At 41.5% G+C, this 21183-nt stretch overlaps 1 protein-coding gene across 4 annotated transcripts in view; it reads right to left on the bottom strand.

The window, feature by feature from the left end:
* The window catches only part of LOC145342656 (uncharacterized protein C8orf48-like), a 57196-nt gene extending 44362 nt beyond the window's left edge, over nucleotides 1-12834 (bottom strand). For 2 of the 4 annotated variants that reach the window (XM_080188202.1, XM_080188203.1), the window contains exons 1-2: nucleotides 12650-12834; nucleotides 11024-11311 (exon numbers count right to left, since the gene is read on the bottom strand). In XM_080188202.1, the coding sequence (XP_080044328.1) occupies nucleotides 11024-11311; nucleotides 12650-12689 (328 nt within the window). In that variant the 5' untranslated portion in view covers nucleotides 12690-12834. Of the gene's footprint in view, nucleotides 1-11023; nucleotides 11312-11564; nucleotides 11652-12649 lie in introns of those variants that run through there. The other 2 variants (XM_080188204.1, XM_080188205.1) reach the window with 2 other exon arrangements.
* Between the last annotated feature and the right edge of the window lie 8349 nt (nucleotides 12835-21183).

The following is a 21183-nucleotide window of genomic DNA, read 5'->3' as shown; positions in this document are numbered from 1 at the left end:
TCTGCACACTCTAGCTGTAATCAGCAGATGGTGGATAAAAGTAGGATCCCTGACTGATATTTCCTCTCCTTTGCTTGGACTATTTTAAGCATTTAAATGTAGTCCTGTCCAACATGCAAACCAGCCTCCCATCCATTGAATCTGTCCACACTTCCAACTGCCTTGGAAAAGCAGCCAGCGTAATTAAGGACCCTGCACATCCCTTCCACCTTCTTCCATTGGAAAAAAGATACAAAAGTCTGAGATCACGTACCAATCAACTCAAGAACAGCTTCTTCCCTGCTGCTAATAGGCTCTTTACCTTATAGTAATTTGATCTTTCTCTACACCCTATTACAAGAGCAGGTCAGAAGCTAGAAAAACTGTGACAAATAACTCATCTCCTGACTTCTCCGAGCCTATCCATCATCTACAAGTCACAAGTCAGAAGTGAGATGGAATACTCCCCACTTGCCTGGATGGGTGCAGCTCCAACAACACTCAAGAAGTTTGAAACCATCCAGAACAAAGCAGCGCGCTTGATTAGCACCATATCAAAAAACATTCAATCTCTCCACCACCAAAGGTCAGTCGCAGCAGTATTACTATCTACAAGATGCACTGCAGTGATTCACCAAAGATCCTTAAGCAGCACCTTCCAAACCCACAACCACTTGAATCTAGAAGGACAAGGGCAGCAGATAAATGGGAACATCACCACCTGCAAGTTTCCCTCCAAGCCACTCACCATCCTGACTTGGAACTATATCACAGTTCCTTCACACTCATTGGCCAAAATCCTGGAATTCCCTCCCTTACAGCGTTGTGGGTCAACCCACAGAACATGAACTGCAGCAATTTAAGAAGGCAGTTCACCACCACCTTCTCAAGGGCAACTAGGGATGGGCAATAAGTGCTGACCAGCCAGTGACGCCACGTCCCCACGAATGAATAAAGAAAACTGACTGTGACACCATATTCTGCACCCTCTCCTTTCTTCTCGCCATGTACTCTATGAACAGTATGTTTTGTCTGTATAGCAGCAAGAAACAATACTTTTCACCGTGTGCCAAAACATGTGACAATAATAAATTAAATTAAATCATATCAAATCAAATCACTTAAGACTAGCAAAGCAATCCTCAGCTATGCCGATCTTTCTCATCTCACAGTCAAAGCCCTCTGTAGAAAAGATCCTAGTCCAATTCCAAGTCCGATTGGGTCAGCTATATATAAGCAAGGGTATCAGTTGAAGTATTACTTCAGTGCATTGCTGTTGGAGAAGGAAAACGTTCATTAGGGTTCTGTCAATGGTGAAATCAGAACCAATCATCAATGCGTACTTCCACAATATCACGATACAGAATAGCCTCCTTTGGACTGAAAATACAGTCTTGCTAAATGCTTCTTGAACCAATGCATTTTAGGCACCATATATAACAGACTGGGCCATGCTCAGTGTACATGATGCACTCATGCTGTGATCTTTGGAATTGCTCTGAGTGAATCTCTTTTGAAAGCAGTAAGTTGATGGTACGTAGTAAAATCAAGCACAACAGTCCAGCTGCAATTAAGCTAGGTTACCTTTGTGAAAGGTCTGGATTAACCAAGAAAAGATATTCCAACTGTCCCATGCATCACCTATTTGCAACAGACACTGAGCAACAAATGTGCTTTTGAAGCATTGTCCATTACAAATGAGGTTTTGCTCAGTCTTTGGTTAGTACACGTGGTTATAATACCATAGGCTCTTCATGCCCATGCTGCCCAATGCTCAATGTACATGGTACTGCTCAGCCCCCAGCTTCTGTGCTTCATAACATGGGTGTTGACATTCAAATTGCAGTAAAGCTTTCTGGATTTGCAGGTTGTATTATTGATCCCACAGAGAACGAGCACTCAAACAAGACACTGGAGGGCTTCTAAAACATGAAACTGTAACCCAGGAGAAGCTTATTCCTTCAGATGAAAAAGAAAAGAAGTTGGGGAAAAATAATAACAGTAATTTCCTTTTTTCTGCTGTCCAATCTTGATTGATATTTCTCAAGTGTTGATAATATAAGAACCTGGCTTGTAATAAATACTGCGCCGGAGGGAATGAGAATGTTGAATTAACATTCACAGCTCAATCACTTCTGCATCAATGACTATCTCAGCTAATGACAATTTTCTTCCTGGAGCAGGCACATTCAGTGCCCTGGGAAATATTCAGAAATGAACAGAAAAAACAGCAAAGTTGGATGCTAATGTTGGCTATCCTCCCTAATCTTTTGTTCCTCTTCTCCTAATGGTTTTAATTTGAAGGAAAGTGTCCAGTGATGTTTCACAGGCGCGTGCATCAGGATCGCAGCTTTTCATTCTTTATATTAATGCCTTGGACCTGTGCGTACTTGGAGGTATTGTGAACTGTGAGGAGGATAGCGGTAGACTTCGAGAGGACATAGGCAGACTCGCAGAATGAGCAGACAAACATAGAACATAGAACATAGAACATTACAGCGCAGAACAGGCCCTTCGGCCCACGATGTTGCGCCGACCAGTTAAAAAAAAAACAACAACAATGACCCACTAACCTAAACCAATCCCTTTTCGTCCATAAACCTGTCCACAGACCTCTTAAACGCCCCCAAACTAGGCGCATTTACAACTGCAGCAGGCAGGGCATTCCAATCCCTCACCACCCTCTGGGTAAAGAACCTACCCCTGACATCTGTCCTATAACTACCACCCCTTAGTTTAAAGCCATGCCCCCTCGTGCTAGATTTTTCCATCAGAGGAAAAAGGCTATCACTATCCACCCTATCTAAACCTCTAATCATCTTATATGTTTCAATAAGATCCCCTCTTAGCCGCCTTCTTTCCAGCGAAAACAACCCCAAATCCCTCAGCCTCTCCTCATAGGATCTCCCCTCCATACCAGGCAACATCCTGGTAAACCTCCTCTGCACCCTCTCCAAAGCCTCCACATCCTTCCTGTAATGTGGGGACCAGAACTGCACACAATACTCCAAGTGCGGCCGCACCAGAGTTGTGTACAGTTGCAACATAACGCTACGACTCCTAAATTCAATCCCCCTACCAATAAACGCCAAGACACTGTATGCCTTCTTAACAACCTTATCTACTTGATTCCCAACTTTCAGGGATCTATGTACACATACACCTAGATCCCTCTGCTCCTCCACACTATTCAAAGTCTTCCCGTTAGCCCTATACTCAACACATCTGTTATTCCTACCAAAGTGAATTACCTCACATTTCTCTGCATTAAACTCCATCCGCCACCTCTCGGCCCAGCTCTGCAACCTGTCTAAGTCAAGTGGAAGACAAAATTTAATGTGAAAAATGCAAAGCGATCCAATTTAGTAAGAAGAACCAGAGAAGCAATATAAAATGAAGGGGACAATTCTACAGGAAGTACGAGAATAGAGAGGTGTGGAGTATGCACGCTCAAATTGTTGAAAGTGGTAGGGCAGATTCAGAAAGTGGTTAGAAATGCATGCAGAGATCTTGGCCTAATGAATCGAGGCATTGTACACAGACAAGGTGAAACCTCACCAAAACACTGGTTCAACCTCAGCTGGAGAAGTTTACCCAATTCTGGGCACCATATTTCAGGAAGAATGTGAAAGCTTTAGAGAGGCTGTAGAAAAGATTTATGAAAATGGTCCCAGGGATGAGGGGTTTCAGTTACAAGGATAGACTGGTGAAGCTGGCGTTGTTCACCTTGGAGAAGAGCAGATGAAGAGGAGATTTGATAGAGGTTTCAAAATCATGAAGGAGTTGGGCAGGGTCAACATGGAGAAACTGTTAACTTTAGTGCAGATGTTGTGAACCTGAGAACACTGATTTAAGGTGATTCAAAAGAACCAAAGGTAACATGTTTTTAAATATATTTTATGGGATGTGGATGTTGCTGGTGGTCAACATTTATTTTCCCTCACTAGTTGCCCTTGAGAATGTGGTGGTGAGCAGCCAACATGTACCGCTGCAGTCCCTCAGTTGTAGATACACTCGCAGTGTTGTTAGGGAGGGAACAATGATAAATTTTCAAGTCCGGATGATGAGTGGCTTGGAGGGGAACCTCAAGGTGGGTGACGTTCCTAGGTATCTGCTGTTCTTGTCCTTCTAGATGGCAGTGGTCATGTGAATTTTGTTTTACATAGCAAGTGCTTAGGATTTGCATTGTCTGAGAATGTAGACTGGAGGCAGATTCAATTGTCGATTTCAAAAGGGATTGGATAAACACTTAAATTTTAAAAAGTGTAGCATTATGAGAAAGGGTTGGGGAGTGGGATTAGCTGAATTGCTGTTGCAGAGAGTTAGCATAGGCTTGGTGGACTGAATGGTTGCCTTCTGTGCAGTGACCATCCTTTGAAACTAGGTGCTAAGCCTTGCCTGGTTCAGAACAGAGTGTGTGTATTTGACCACATCCAATCCGTACGCTTAAAAAATGGACTTCGTGTGAATGAAACCATTGTAGCTTCACATATACTTTGTCAACTGTATTAATCTTAAAATCCATGTGCATTTGTTAAACTAAAGAAGAAGTAAAGGAGTGTTGTATTATAATCCAATTTTTCACGTTTAATAAATGTTTATTTTTTTAGTGTTAAACTAATTCATAGACCTGTGACTCTGTTCCTTCACATTTGATTTAAAAAAAAATAGTTGCAGGCTTTTGAGCGCACATTCCATTCTGGGACCTTCCCATCCAGTTATTCAATCAACCAGGGTTGAAGCAGCGTCAATGCCAGTTGGAAATATATAGAGTTTGCAATACAGCATAATACATCATTAAAAGTTATAACATGACGATGGGTCAGTGTTCTTAGTTTGACCAAAGCAAAATGTTCAAACGTTCCACTTGACCGTGCTTTTTCACCTCCTTTTCCCATACAGGTAAGTGCAAAGTTCAATCACTGACTTGCAAGTTTAACTAATGAACTATAAACATAAATCTGGTATATCCCCTGTGCTATTAGATAATATCAGTTCTGCAACACTAAGGAATGGTACAATTGCCCTCAGCATTTGTGTGTGTGTGTGTGTGTGTGTGTGTGTGTGTGTGTGTGTGTGTGTGTGTGTGTGTGTGTGTGTGTGTGTGTGTGTGTGTGTGTGTGTGTGTGTCAGGGGGAAACCAGTCAGTGTGCATGTGTTGATGTTGACTGAAGACAGGAAATGGCTTAGATCTGATGCAGGCTACGGCTAAGTAGCCAGGCAGAATTTACGATCCAGTGAATAATAACCATTTGGGTGATATCTCTGAGGGTTCTGTGTGCTTTATTAATCACTTGCTAAAGGGAATTGTTACCTCTGGAAAAGAGGAGAAGAAAATGAAAAGAAAATGTTTAACAAAACATAATGTAGAAAACAAAGATCAGTTATCCCTATGGTGGCACAGTGGTTAGCACTGCTGCCTAACAGCGCCAGGGACCCAGTTCAATTCTGGCCATGGGTGACCATCTGTGTGGAATTTGTATGTTCTAGCTGCATCTGCATGTGTTCCTCCGAGTGCTCCGGTTTCCACCCACACTCCAAAGATGTGCAGGTTAGGTGGATTGGCCACGTTAAATTGCCCTTAGTGTAAGGGAAATTAGTGGGGTAAATACATGGAGTTATGGGAATAGGGCCTAGATGGGATTGTTGTCAATGCAAGCTCAATGGGCCAAATGGTCTCCTTATGCATTGTAGGGATTCCAAGCTTTTAAGTTTATTTATTAGTGTCATAAGTAGGCTTACATTAACGCTGCTATGAAGTTACTGTGAAAATCCCCGAGTCGTCACACTCTGGCACCTCTTCAGATACATTAAGGAAGAATTTAGCTTGGCCAATGCACCTAACTTGCATGTCTTTCGGATTGTGGGAGGAAACCAGAGCAACCAAAGGAAACCCATGCAGTCACGGAGAGAACATGTGGATTCTGCACAGACAGTGATCCAAGCTGGGAATTGAACCCGGGTACCTGGCGCTGTGAGGCAGCAGTGCTAGCCACTGTGCTGCTCTATGATTCTATAATCTAGAAAATATCCTGACAATGTTCTGTGTTCTGAGTTCTATGTAAATATAAATCTTTTTCTAAAAATATTAAATAATGTTCCTCTTATGTGATAAAAGCTGCACTGTCAGTTCCATTTCTCGGAGACATGTGAGTTGTTTTTAAGAGTTATATTCTTGTCAATCCACTATTTACACATTCAGTGCACAGCTGAGAAATAGGATCTTTCATATAAATGTGCCTGTCAAATCCAGTTACTTCCTGCTAAAAGACAAATGACAAGAAAAATAAGGCAATATGTAGATAAATGATTTTTTTAAAAAAAACTATTAGGAGACTTGCTATGGCATCCTAGCGCAGATAATAACTTGATTAAGTATCTTCAGAAACAGGCAACAACTATTGAAATAAATACAGAAAAAATGAGGCTCGCTCACCTGTAAAAACAGGGGAGAGAGAGGCTGCTTCCCTCATCGATCACCTGCCCTGGTTAATCCTCAGAAACTAATACTTGACAGCCTGCCAGCAACATGCATCTTCTACGGCAAAACCCCAGAAATGAAAGCAAAGCACTTTCTCCTCTAAAACCTGACGTTGCAGCCTACAAGCTCAGGGAAAGTGGGGGCAATTCTCCCAAAGGTGCTGAATTGGTGGGAAAACTGACCTAGATCACGACTGTTTTTTCAGTGCAATTTTAGGCCTGAATCCCCCCACTCTGTGCAATGTAGAGGTCCCAGTTATGAATCTCATTAAAAACCCAGAGAATCTATTCGTGGCCAGAGGATGACAGTTCTGGAACTCTGTGCATACGTCGTGGCCCAGGTCTGTCAGTCTCCCCATTTGCTGGCCAGCTCAATCGCCGGCCAGCCCAGGACCCCCATAGTGCTGCCCATCCGGCTCCCCCCACAGTCCGATCATGGCCTCCCCAACAATTCCCTGGCCAACCTAGACCACCCTCCGTAGTCCCCAGAGCGTCGTGATGTTCAGCCCACTCCCACCACAATCCCAAGTATGGGCCATCTCCCCACCTCTCTCACCCTGGCAGAACATCCCCCCTGCCCCGCTGAACCCATATAGACTCGCCCTCTCCCCCCCCACCTCCGAGGCAGATACCCACCCTGGCAGACCACCAGCCCCCGCCCCAATCAAAGGCCTCTCTCCAGCCCAGACCGATCCCCATGCAGAGTGGCAGTGGGGCCCTCAACCCCAACAATCACCTGTAGGCCCCGCCCACAATAGTCTAATGACACAAAGATAGACGGGGCTGGTAAGCAGTGTAGATAAAAGCAGAAAATTACAATAATATATTGATAGACTAAGAGAAGGGACAAATTTGTGGCAAATAGGTAATAATAGACATCCATCTGTGAATTAGGGATACACGCACATAGATGCTAAAAATGCCACAATCAGATTTATGAGATAACCAAAATGTCATTTTAATGGAAGGCTAGTCTTTATTTTTAGAGGATCAGAATACTAAGCAAATAAGTTTGCTTCAACTACATGCAACCTTGGTTAGACCACATTTTAAGTACTGTGAGCAGGAATATATCCTCAGAAAAAATATATTTGCCTTGGAGGGAGTACAGCATTTAGCAGAAAGATATCTGGATTCCAAAGTTAGTCATGAGGAAAGAATAAACAAACTAGGGTTGTATTCCCTGGAATTTAGACAGTTAAGGGTGATTCAATCAAAGTTTTCAAGATATTAAGGACAGCAAATATAGCAAGTTTGTGAGAAACTATTTCCACTGATTGGGAAGTCTTGGACTAGAAGCATAATCTGAAAATTAGATTTGTGAGGAATGAAATGAAGAAATATTTCTGAACTTTAAGGGGGGTAGAAGTTTGGAACTCTTTTTTCTAATGACAATTGGTGCAAGATCAATTGTTGATTTTAAAACTGAGATTTATGGATTCATATTAGCCAAACATATAAAGGAAAGTGGTGCAAAGACAGAAAAAAAGATCATTTACCAACAATGATCTCACTGAAGACTCAAGCAGCTAAATGGCCTGCTCCTGTTCCTATTCCTATTTTGCTAAGAGAAAACTAGGTAAAAATGAGGGGGAAGGAATGTTTTGATGTGCTGGTAAGGTTAGATAACTTAGGATGGAAAGAGGCTTGTTTGTATCATAAATCCCAGAATAGATAAGTAAGGCTGAATGAACTATTTCTGTGCTGTAAGTTATATGTAATGTTTCCTACCACCTCTTCAACATAGATTCTCAACTGAGTGCTTCAAATTAAAGTCAAAATAATGGTCTGTCCTGCTCCAATTGTTCGTGGTCTTCATTAAACACTAAAGCAAAATTGTTTAAATTTTAAAATAGCGCCCTTAGATTTAGAGCTGCTCAAAACTGCTATCCTGCTGCTAGAGTAAAATTAAGTATGATAAAAGAAACTTAATGTGACATTAGTATCATATCTGGTGGACCCAAAAATCTTTGCTGAAACCATGTTAAGAGAAATTTAGCCCTAAGACAGTCCCTCACAATGAAAGGCCATCTCCAGCCTCCCAAATGATTGCATTCCCTACTGATAAACAATACATTATTGTTCTGTTGAATTTCGCGAAACTTTATAAATTTACAGTTTTACTGATATTATACAAAGGGTATTCTGAAGGTGCTCAAATAGTTAATGGTCTTTGGGCAAGCGGTGAGGGTTCAAGGTGAGGACATCTGTCTATACCAATGATTGATAATTTGACAGTGAAGCAGACAGAGTCAAATGGGTGACAGTGAGTAACTGGTTTTATTATACATCTGAAAGCCTGAACTCAGAAAGGATCATGAGTGAAAAGGACATGTGAAGGGACACATGGAACACATTAGCACATAAATATTCTGGATATTATCATGGAAAACACCACACCATTGGACACCTCAGCAAAAAAAGTTCAGAGGAACAAATATTATTTTGTAAAAAGAAATCATGTGCTCATCAGAGTGAGATATGTTAATGCTGGGAAATTAAATATTTGTACCTAATAATTTGCCATACAACATTTGTTTTTCAGATATCTAAACAGGATGACGGGAAGTTCATTAATAATTGTGAAATTTATTGTTGCCATATTGATGCCAACAAAAAAATGGTCTTAGGGCCTACACCTGATATAGCTATTAATCCCTTTGCATTGTCAAATAAGTGATCTGTCACCTGTTTAAAATTCCGTCTTTGTGTTGTACTTAATACAGCTGACGTTAAGTTGGGTGTATTCCAAGAAGTCAAGTCACCCGCCTGTGATAGCTTTAATTAACTTTAATTAGTCCTCCAGCTGCTGTGGATGTTCAGCCAGCTCACCTGGTTCAGTAATGGAACCTGGACAAGTAGCTTTCGTTAAAGTCCCACAGAAGACACTACTGACAAAAGGTGAAGCTCAAGGCATTGAAGGCAAATTGTCAATCTGGTTAGGAAATTGTCTGAGAAGCAATGTAAGTGGAATCACATCATTACAAAGAAATATTGAGAAATTTAATGAATGATTAAAACTGACAAATAGATTTCAATGTAGACAAATTTGAGGTCATCTGCTTTCGGTCTAAAAAGGATAAAACAGTATATTTTAAATGGGGAAAGTTAGAAAAAGTGATTTATGGAAACTGCATATAGATCATAAAAGTGTCAGAAAATAATCAAAGAGCAAAAGGAATTTTGGCCTTTATATTCAGAGAATGAGAAACCATCCTTCAACTCAACGCTAACTAACTTTCTAAAATGTTGGTTTAACCTCAACGGAAGTATTGGCCAGAATTTTACTATCCTGCCCGCAACAGGAATTGGAGCTGGTGAGGGACGGACCATCGAAAGGTCCATTGAACTTGGGCTGGATTTTATGGTATCAGAACGAGTCAGGCCATGAAATCCCGCCATTGAGTTCAATTCTGGGAAGAGTAATTTATGAGGAACTGTTCAAAATGATGTAGAATTTTGACAGAGTAGTTGGCGAGAAACTGTTCAACTTGGTGGAAGGGCTGACGAAGGGGCAAACCCTGAAAGCTTGTGAGTTTACTATCAAATAAATTAGTTGGACTTCAACCTGGTGTTGTGAGACTTTGTACTGTGAAGGGCTGAGTACCAGAGGACACAGATACATAGTAATTGCAAAAGAACCAACACTGCAAAAGGATAGGATCAGGAATGCCCTGTCTGACATCATGGTGGAGGCAGATTTGATTCTGGCTTTCAAAAGGGAATTAGATAAGCATCTGAACAAAACAATATTGCAGGGCTAAAGGGGATGAGCAGTAAAGTGGAACTAGCTGAATAGCTCTTGTAAAAAGCCAGTGGGATGGAGCACATGGTTTCCTCTGTGCTGTAACTAATCTATGACTCTATGGTTTGAAAACACCGAAAGGATTATGAGCAGTTCTGGCATTGCACTTATGAAGAGTATATTGGGCCTTGGAGAGAGTGCCGCATTGATTTTTTAGAATGCTATCCCACTCCACAGGTTAGCTTACAAGATTAAAAACAACTTAGGTTGTATTCCCTGGAACTTAGAAGGTTAAGAGGTGATTTAATCAAAGTTTTCAAGATGTTAAGAGGAACTGATAGGGGCTTCAGAATAAACTAATTCTGTTAATTGGGGTCTCTTGGACTGAGGGCATGGTGTAAAAGTTATAGACAGACCTTTTAGGAGTGATATTAGAAAGTATCTTTTCATTCTAAGGATGGTAAAAGTCTGGTACTCTCTTCCACAAATGGCAATTGATAGTTGATCAATTGTCTAATACAAAATTGAGACTGATAGGTTATTGTTAAGTATAGGTATTAATCGATATGAGACAAAGACAGGAAAAAGATTTAGGTTGCTGATTAGCCATGATCTCACCGAATGATGGAATAGGCTCACAAGTCGAAATGGTCTACTCTGGTCCTGCTGTTCCTATATTTACACAATTGGTATGTAGTATATTTTGCAGGAGTCACTGGGCATAAAATAGGGATAAAATTGGAATGGTAAGAAAATTCAAAGATAGCATGTTAAAGCTTGCCCAATAATGCATCTTAACAATTGATTATTCTCCCTCACCTTGTTTGACATTTGGAGATTCCATTTCAGATTTGACTGTAATGGTTACTGATTCTGCACTTGGTTCAGAATCCTCATTGAAAGGATGATAAGATTCAAATGATTGACTGTAGGATTGACTACTCTCCTCATTTTCATCAGTGTAGGACGCAAACGAATCATCACTGTATTTCACTATACTGCTACTGCGGCTGCGATACGATTCACAGGAGTCATTGTCAAGGTGCTTCAGTGGAATTTGCCCTTCATTAGTTTCTGTTTTGTTTGCCATGGGTAAGAAGAGGGCACCTAAAATAAAAAGAATAAAGATAATTTGTAGGTGACAGCTTCCCTCATGTTTTAAACCCACTCTAAGCACTAATGTGTACGATTGAAGTCAGATTAAATTCCTGGCACATCCCGAGTTTGATAATTTCAGGTGGGATGGCAGTATGTTCTTCTCAGTTCCCTGGGCATATAAGCACGAGCTCACCTTGCCAAGAGGCTTCTGCTGCAAAGTACATGTCTATCAATGTCACAATAAGGTTCAGCAATGACTTACCCCCATGGTTAAATAATCAGCCTGCCCTTGTTAGCTAAACTTATGCATGAAGAATGATCATTTAAAGAAGGTAACAGAGAGTTCCTGGCCTCCAACACCTTGAAAAGAAGGCTAAAACTGTGAGACTGAATTCAGAAGGGATTCTGTGCCTTGCACCAAACTGTTCCCAATATGCTGTATTAATGTATTAGCAGATCTCAGCTGCATTAACAGTTAGTGTACTATGTAGAAACCCAAATTAGCAAATAAAAAAAGTGCCCAGAGAATCCGCTCTTTTTTCAGTCAAATACCCCAGCTGGAAGTGTATGAGTTAGGATCAGGTTCAGCTTTTAAAAACCATCTTTTGCCACCCCCGTCACACACACACACCTCTCCCTCACACACAGTCCTCCCCACACACATCCCTGCCCTCACACACACATCCCCACACACACCCCTCCAGCCACACGCCTCTCCCCCACACACACACACACACCCACACACACACCCCTTCCCCATATACACCCCTCTCCCACACACACACCCACACACACACCCCTCACTACACACATGCCCTCATACACAGACCCCTAAACATTCCCCCACACACACAACCCCCCCACACCCCTCTCCCAGTCCCTCACTATGGTCAAATAACAGAAAGTTGGAAAATGGGGTGGGGGGGTGTGGGTGGTTGGAAATTACATTTTCAAAAACAAAATCAAAAACTGTTAGAGTAATTCGATAATTTATCTCTGCCAGAAGGTTGCCACAGATACCAGGATCAGGGTGAGAGGGCGGAAAAATTTGTAGCACTGATTCACTGACTCATTTTCTCTGCCAGCACAGGAGAGTTCAGAATTAGCCCAAATGTCACAAGAGAACAGAGAAAATTAGCTGTTTAATATACAGCTCAACAAAGTCAATGAAAGCTGACATGATGGACCTGGGGAGTGAGGCTGAAAGTACAACAGTTTGAGAGTTCAGGAACTGAGCACTAGCTGTCATAGAAAGCTAGTGAAATCATTCCTGCCTCCATTTTCCTTTGGTAAACCACCGTAGACCGAAAGTGTCGTCTTGGTAACAGGCATGTTATCTCGTCTCACCTTTCGGCTCAGTGAACTGTGACCCTTGGGTGAGAGACATTTAGTGGTTTCCTTCATGGGTTCAGTGGGAGATTATGTGCTGTGCTGTCTAATGCCTACCGTTCACTCAGGTCCCTGAGAACACAAAGTTAAATAATAAATAACTGAGTTCCTGTGAGCTGCTGGGCTTTCTCCCCGGCCTCACACTGCTGCATAGTTCTTAAAGGAACTGGAATGTTCCATTCCACATGTGTTCTGAGGGGAGGAATTTCCCTAGAGTCTCAACCGAGGCATTTGATTTTATAAGTAACCTAAATAAAGGTCTGCTGGAAATAGATGTCATGTATAATTGCTTACTGTTAACACATCCTGACTTAAATGTACAGCTTCCCTGTTGCTTGAAAAGCTGTTTTATTTCCTTCACTATATTAAAACATGAGATCAGCTTAAGCCTCCCACGTGATTCTCCATAATGTCAATTAATCCCTCCTACTCTAGTTAAATGTGGTTTCAATATTCTAATTGTCAGTTACTCTATATGTACCAGGAATTTTGCTTATGCTTATTTCATTTTAACATATTTTGTTAAAAGTTAGGCTCATTTACTATTTTAGGGCTTTGCGGGACAATAAATAGCAAACTTGTTTGTCTAACTAATAATATTGGCCACTTTGTGCTAACTTGGTGATATCATAACATGCACTATAAATGTTGTTTTCTTTAACTAGACCACACATAAGTCTGGTAGAGTTGGTCAAGTAACGTGAAGATCCTGTGGAATTGATGGATGAAAATTCCAATGTTACAATCCTGTTAGGAGCTGTTAATATTTAAAGAAGAAATCTAAATCATTAGCAATTAGTCAATAGGACAATGTCACAAGTTTTCACTTTATAAACAAATTAAATAAAGTATTAACTTAGCACTACGTTAATAGATACAAACTTGTGCTATATCTGTGCTACTGTTTTACTTCCTCACAAGTGTTCTTTTTGTCTTAAGAAATCTTTAAAGGTTCATTCACTTTTCCTGGGACCAATTCAAAGCTGTGTCACCACCTCTCTGGAATTCATTCAGATTTCTCTTCAGTGTTCCAGCTATCCACCAAGGTACAAGATTTTATGGGGGTCTTTCCATTAGCGTTTTGGTTTAGTGGCTCCAATTTCTTGACCGGCTTCATGACTCTGGACTCCACAGTTCTGGTGTAGGCAAAGTGTTTTCAGATGTCACAAAACACTTTTGCTTTCCAATAGCCCACTTCTATAATTTCAAGCTGCACCCAAGCTGACTACTTCCAGAAGTTCAATTATAACAAGGTTAACTGCCTTCTATTTAGGATTACTGTTGATTTCTTCCTTTAACTTCCAGCTAAACAAATCTTCCAGTCGTTTTTCGCTTTTCTGCCTTTGTCTTACCCTGAATGCCAGATCCCAATTGCAGGCAATATCACGGATGATAGGTCTAGCATTTAGTCCACTTTAGTTGTAGGTCTGACTTTATCTCTCAACTTCCAAGAAGTTCTAGATAAGCTACATAAGACCCATATCTAACACAGTCTCCACTGCTCACCCAGTTTTGTCTGCTGGCCATTGCCTAATTCCAGTCTCAAAGATAATCTGATAAAACAAACAAACAATCTCACCTCCCTGACAATATGACACCTGCTTGCAGGTAAAAATGGAAATTAACTACAATTAATTCCAAAGTTTTCCTTAATTCTGAGAAACATGAATAGCTTAAATCCTTTACTGGAATAACCTCATGTCTCCAGTTCTTTAACTAAGTAAGACAACTTGCAGTTTTATGACTCTAACCCTTCTAGTCTGACTTTATCCAGTAAATACAAAATTACCTTTTGAATTGTAATTATCTTAAGTCTGTGTGGTTTTCCAGCCTCTAGATGTTTACCAGTGTTCGACTCTCCACTGAACTTACATTTAAAATTACACTTCTAAAACTCAAAAGTTATACTTCTAAAACATATGAACATTAGGTATACATAACATTATGCACTCCCCACCTTCTCTTTCAATCATTAAAACAGATTAACTCATCATTCATGTCATTGCTATTGATGCAACACATCTGGCTTGGATTGAGTATTGTGTTTTCATGTATAACAAAAGTATGTGAAATGTCGCACAGGGAAAAAAATAGCTGGCGGTCCATACTGGCAAAATAACTAGATAGCTCTTTGGGGCTGTTCCTCTTCTGCCAGCATTTTCCGGAAGTAGGTTGGAAAGCTCCCAGTATGGGTGGCATGGTGGCATAGTGGATAGCACTGCTGCCTCACAGTGCCAGGGACCTGTGTTCAGTTCCTGGCTTGGGTCACTATCTGTGCAGAGTCTGCACGTGCTCCCTATGTTTGTGTGGGTTTCCTCTGGGCACTGTGAGTTTCCTCCCACAGTCTAAAAGACTTGCTGGTTAGGTGCCATTGGCCATGCTAGATTCACTCTTAGTATGCCCAAACAGGCACCGGAGTGTGGCGATGAGAGGATTTTCACAATAACTTCATTGCAGTGTTAATGTAAGCCGACTTGTGACAATAAATAAATAAATTTTAAACTTCTCAGCCATTGGCTCACTGTCACAAATTGGTAGTATGCCTGCAAGCATCGGGAAGGCCATTCTATGCAACTGTTTACCCACGCAGCACTAACTATGAAGGGATGCCTGATATGTAAATATGCAAAGATATTCTCATCCATGGCCAAACATGCAGATCTTCCTTAAGTAAAGTTGATTTATTAGTCACAAGTAAGGCTTACATTAACACTGCAATAAAGTTACTGTGAAATTCCCCTAGTCGCCACACTTCAGCGCCTGTACGGGTCAATGCACCTAACTAGCATGTCTTTCAGACTGTAGGAGGAAACTGGAGCACTTGGAGGAACCCACGCAGACACGGGGAGAATGTGCAAACTCCACACAGACAGTGACCCAAACCGTGAGTTGAACCCAAGCTTTGGTGCTGTGAGACGGCAGTGCTGGCCACTGTGCCACCATGCCACCCCCATCTTTGTGTCAGCATCTGACTATTGTTTAACTTTTCCAAAGCATGATTCAAGCCTTCACTGAATCATAGAATCACTACAGTGCAGAAGGAGACCATTTGTCCTATTGAGTCTGCACCAATTCTCACAACAGCGCACCTTACCCAGGCCCACTGGGTACTCTATATCTAGAACTCACGCATTGATCCCATTAATTTCCCTAACTTACACATTCTGGGGCACTAAGGGATAATGTAGCAAGGCCAATCCACCTAACCTGCTCATCTTTGGGCCATGGGAGGAAACCAGAGCACACAGAGGAAACCTACACAGACACAGGGACAATGTGCAAACTCCACACAATCACTCGAGGCCAGAATTGAACCTGGGTCCCTGGCACTGTAACAGTGCTAACCACTTGCCACTGTGCTGCATGATGGTAAGCTCAAACACCATCAGAGTCTATAATAGTCTGCAATCTCTGAGGAATGTATCAGATTAACTGAAGAAGTTAATCTTGTCCTTTCCACAATTTGTTAAAATTAATCAAGCAAATAAATTCCTTTTAAAAGAATTAATGAGCAAATGCTTTATAAACTGTAAATAAATATAATGAAATCAATCTTTTTGATATGGTTTGATTTAATTAGTTTTATTATTGCACATGTATTAGTATATACTGAAAAGTATTGTCCCTTACGGACTATGGAGATAAAGCATACCATTCACAGAGAAGGAAAGGAGAGGATGCAGAATGCAGTTTTGGCTAAGATGTGGGGAAGGATTAACTTAATCTAAGGTAGGTCCATTCAAAAGTCTGATGGCAACACGAAAGAAGCTGTTCTTGAGTCAGTTGGTACATGATCTCAGACTATTGTATCATCTTCCCAAGGAAGAAGGCAGAAGAGAATATGTCTGGGGTGCATGGGGGCCTTGATTATGCTGACTGCTTTTCCAAGGCAGCGGGAAGTTTAAAGTTTACAGGTTTGAAGTTTATTTATTAATTATTTATTAGTGTCACAAGTAAGTTTACATTAGCATTACAATGAAGTTACTGAGAAAATCCCCTAGTCGCCACACTCCAGCATCTGTTTGGAAACACTGAGGCTGAATGTTGCATGGTCAATGCACCTAACCTGCACATCTTTTGGATGGAGCACCCAGAGAAAACACATGCAGACACGGAGAAAATGTGCAAACTCCGCAGAAACAGTGACCCAACCGGGGAATCGATCCCAGATCCTGGCAATGTGAGGCAGCAGTGCTAACCACTGTGCCGTCATGCCATGTAGACAGTATATTGAATGGATGGCAGGTTGGTTTGCATGAAGGACTGGGCCTAATTTCCTTCATCCTACGCTCAAGAAATTTACACTTGGCAGTGAAGGTAAGAAGAAAATTGGCAGAGATTACTTAAACTAGTTCTCCATTCTTCCTGGGGCTTTTGAGGATGATGCCACTGACGTGATCGGAAAGTCCCTGCCTCAGCAAAGCAGCCAGCATAATTAAGGACCCCACGCACCCCAAACAGTCTCTCTTCCACCTTCTTAAGTCGCGAAAAAGATACAAAACTCTGAGATCACATACCAACTGACACAATAACAACTTCATTTGAATGGACCTACCTTGCATTAAGTTGATCTTTCTCTACACCGTAGCTATGACTGGAACTCTAAATTCTGCACTCTCTCATTTCCTTCTCTATGAATAGTATGCTCTGTCTGCATAGCAGGCAAGAAACAATATTTTTCACTGTAGGTTAATACATGCGACAATAATAAATCAAAAAAAAATTGTTCAACCCCAATGTTGCTGTGATAACTCGGTGGCAATGGCCATCCACTTGTTTTCCTCCATCTACAGTCATTGGGCTGCCATGTTTCCTACATTACAGCCGTGATTAAAATTCAAAAGAATTTGACAACGCAGAGTGCAATGTGATGTCTTGAGATCAAAAAAGAAGCTACATAAATGCAAGTTGTTTCTTTCTCTTTCATACTTGGATATTTATAGTAATGGGTAGAAATTCCCGTGGTCTCCATTATGAGAATTCTTTCTGCTCAGTTTTAAATCTACAGATGTCACCAAGGCAATTATTCAATACTTGCTAAAGAGATTATTTTACCTGTAGCCTCCTGTTTCTGCAATTTTACTCATGGCCAATAGATGGCAACCATGTTTCAAATTGTAAGTATTTTCTCATAGCAGTCTTAACAACACATACAAAGCCAGCTTTGTACAAAACCAACATGTCTGCATAATGCAAGATAACTTAGAATCCATAGAATCCTTACAATGCAGAAGGAGGCCATTCAGCCCATCAAGTCTGCACTGACCACAATCTCATCCAGGCCCTATTCCTGTAACCCCACATATTTACCCTGCTAATCCCCTGACACAAGGGTCAATTTAGCTTGGCCAGTCAACCTAACCCACACATCTTTGGACTGTGGGGGCAAACTGGAGCACCCGAAAGAAACTCACGGAGTGAACGTGCAAACCTGACATAGACAGTGACCCAAGGCCAGAAGTGAACTTGGGACCCTGGCACTGTGAGGCAGTAGTGATAACCACTGTGCCATCCTTCATTTGCATTTCAAAATATCTCTCAAAGCACCAGAAAAAGGACTTAGTTTACCCAATGCTATCAATTAGAAGACTGTTCTTTGCTCTGTTCAACACAGGGGGCTGAATGTTTAAAAGAGTGACTATCTGGATCAGAGGTGGGCTACCTGCAATTTAGTGCCTTTGGTCTCTGTGCTGATTCCCCCTTCTTAATCCCAAGTCATTTTGAGATGGGCTGACTCAGGTTCAGATTAGCTGCTCTGTAAGATGATTAAGAAGCCTCATTCTTGCATCGACTGCGATTTCCATTTGGCAATGCAGGCAGCTGACATTGGCCTGGATCATGTGGTGGGAGGTGGGTCTCTTGAATGTTGGTGACTCAGCTGGCTCCAGGCTGAATTTGGTGATCCTGCTTCTTTTGGCACCGAGCTGGTTTAAATTGACAATTTATCTGTTCTTCTGGAGACAATAGCACAATGTTGAATTCTGTTTGAAATCTCAATCTGCAGCATATGGATCGTCAGAATCAGTGTTCAAAAACTTGCATGTTGGATGGAGTGAAAGAAAAGAGAAGAAATCACTCAGAATTTTGTTCATTCAGCATCGCGGTTTTGCAGAGAAAACAGGTGCTTAAAACAATCAAAGTATTGTCACGTGGCTTCTTTCAAACTATGATGTGGAGATGCTGGCGTTGGACTGGGGTAAACACAATAGGAAGTCTCACAACACCAAGTTAAAGTCCAACCAGTTTATTTGATAGTAAACCTACAAGCTTTCGGGAACGGTGTTCCTCCATCAGGTGTGTGGAAAGTTGTGATCAGAGAAGGGCATGTAAAGGCACACACAGTTTACAGAATACTGATTAGAATGCAAGTCTTTACAGCTAACCTGCTATTCAAGTCTTAAAGATGCAGACAACGCTATCTCCACTCACTCAAGACGTTGGCAGTATTCTCTCTCCACTGATGCTGTCAGACCTGCTGAGATTTTCCAGCAATTTCTGTCCATCCTACCTTCACTTACCAAACTTTCACATTGGTCCTGCCGCCTGATTGCACCACTTGCCTCTCTGACTGTGACTGTGTCTGTTCCCTCTTATCACCGGTACCCTGAGTTCTCCCCTCAGGATGGACCTTTGTCACCACTGACCCCTGCCCTCTAAGACACTCTCCCACCCGCTCCCCAGATACTCTCTCCACAAACTCCACCCTCCCCCCAGCCCTCTCCCCCAGCATCCCCCCGCTGCTCCACTCCCACTACCCCACCAGCCGCTGCTGCTGCTTCCTTCCTTAGCCTGCCTCTGGAAGCTTCTGCCACTGGTTCTCAACATGAGTGAAATGATGCGCAGTGCCCAAGAAGGCATAAACAGCACCTACTGATATCAAAGTCTCGGAAGAAGTGAAGCTCACTGGGTGCAAATCACATATACAGCCATAAAACTTGAATGTTACAAATTCTCATTGGCAGGAAACTTAATTTGGAGGGTGAATTTAATTCCAGTGAGATGGCCTTTTAATGAGTGTGCTCATTAAATGCCACTACATAAAAATGGACATCCTGACATTGATTATCTTGAAACTCTACCAGCCTTTAACTTGCCTTGAAAGCTGGGAGAACAAAATTCAAACATTTTATCCTGCCATCACAAACGTTTTTTTTACTTTGCACCAATTTAAGTGCCTCACCCACCATGAATCCTGATTCTCGTGGGAGCAAACATTTCTGCCCATTCTCTTTCAAGGTCATAGTTCCTGTTGCAGCTTTTCAGACAGATTGTCTCCATTTCAATGGGTTTTGGAATGTCGAAGGTACAGTGATGCAAATGTACCAACATCTTTGACTGTGATCCTAAGTCACTGGAATGTGCCTTTAGTCTTTTTTTAATATTCAATTAGGGGTCTCCAGCCAGCAAATTCAAACATCTTTTTAAAAAACAATGCATGGTTTCACAAGTAGTTTTAAGTTGATAATTTGCCATTTACAGGCATTCCCAATTTAAAGACAATTAACCCTTGACCTTTGGCATCTATGGCCTATGGTTCATACTTTCTGGATAAATGCTAAACATGGGTTTCTATCTGTACCAGGTCATTACAGAAGAAAAATAAAGATTGTCCATACAATGCCAGATAGAAAGGGAAGATGCTCTCATAGTTCATGAGTTTCTATTTAAATACTGCCCATGTCCTACTCACAGCATAAAAAAGAGTTAATATCTTCAGGAATTGGGGTTACTTGCTGTTATAGATTACTGTGAATACATATTACAGCTTATGCAATCCTCACTGTTTAAATGTAGCAGCAAGCTTCACCTGCCAGAAAGGATTGGATAACAGATTGGGGATTTCAGAGCCACATTTCCACAATAAAAATTATTTGAATGGTTTATTTCTCTTCCTTTTGATATACGTTTATCACAACAAATTAAGGGCCACACACACAGGAAATGTCATTGGGTCAAGGTGCATCTGTACTCTGTAAAACAAAGCTGATGTGCAATGTAATTCAATGCTTGGCATTAATTGAACTGGAATGTGCTGCAATCGTAGAATCCCTACAGTACAGAAGGAGGCCATTCGGCCCCTTGAGCCTGCACTGACAACAACCCCACCGAAGCCCTAGTCCAGTAACTCCACACATTTAACCTGCTAATTCCCCCGACACCAAGAGTCAACTTAGCAAGGCCAATCAACCAAGCTGGCACATCTCTGGACTGTGGGAGGATACTGGAGAACGCGGAAGAAACCCATGCAGGCATGAAGAGAACATGGAAACTCTACACAGATAGTTATATGAGGCCAGAATTGAACACTGGCGCTATGAGGCAGCAGTGCTAGTCACTGTCATGTCCTTTTATGTCAATTAACCGCTTTCCTTTCCTCTTGTGAAGGTGCTAACTGGTCTTAAGTACAGTTCTGTGGAAGCCAGATAACTACTGACACAGGGTTTACAAGACTGTTCTGCATGAACAAGTCCAAATATTGTGTCTTTACTCCG

Source organism: Carcharhinus amblyrhynchos, chromosome 4 (assembly GCF_965287045.1).
Source record: "Carcharhinus amblyrhynchos chromosome 4, sCarAmb.v2.hapA, whole genome shotgun sequence".
In the NCBI taxonomy this organism is placed as follows: Eukaryota; Metazoa; Chordata; class Chondrichthyes; order Carcharhiniformes; family Carcharhinidae; genus Carcharhinus; species Carcharhinus amblyrhynchos.
This window is presented reverse-complemented; position numbering and strand designations above follow the sequence as displayed.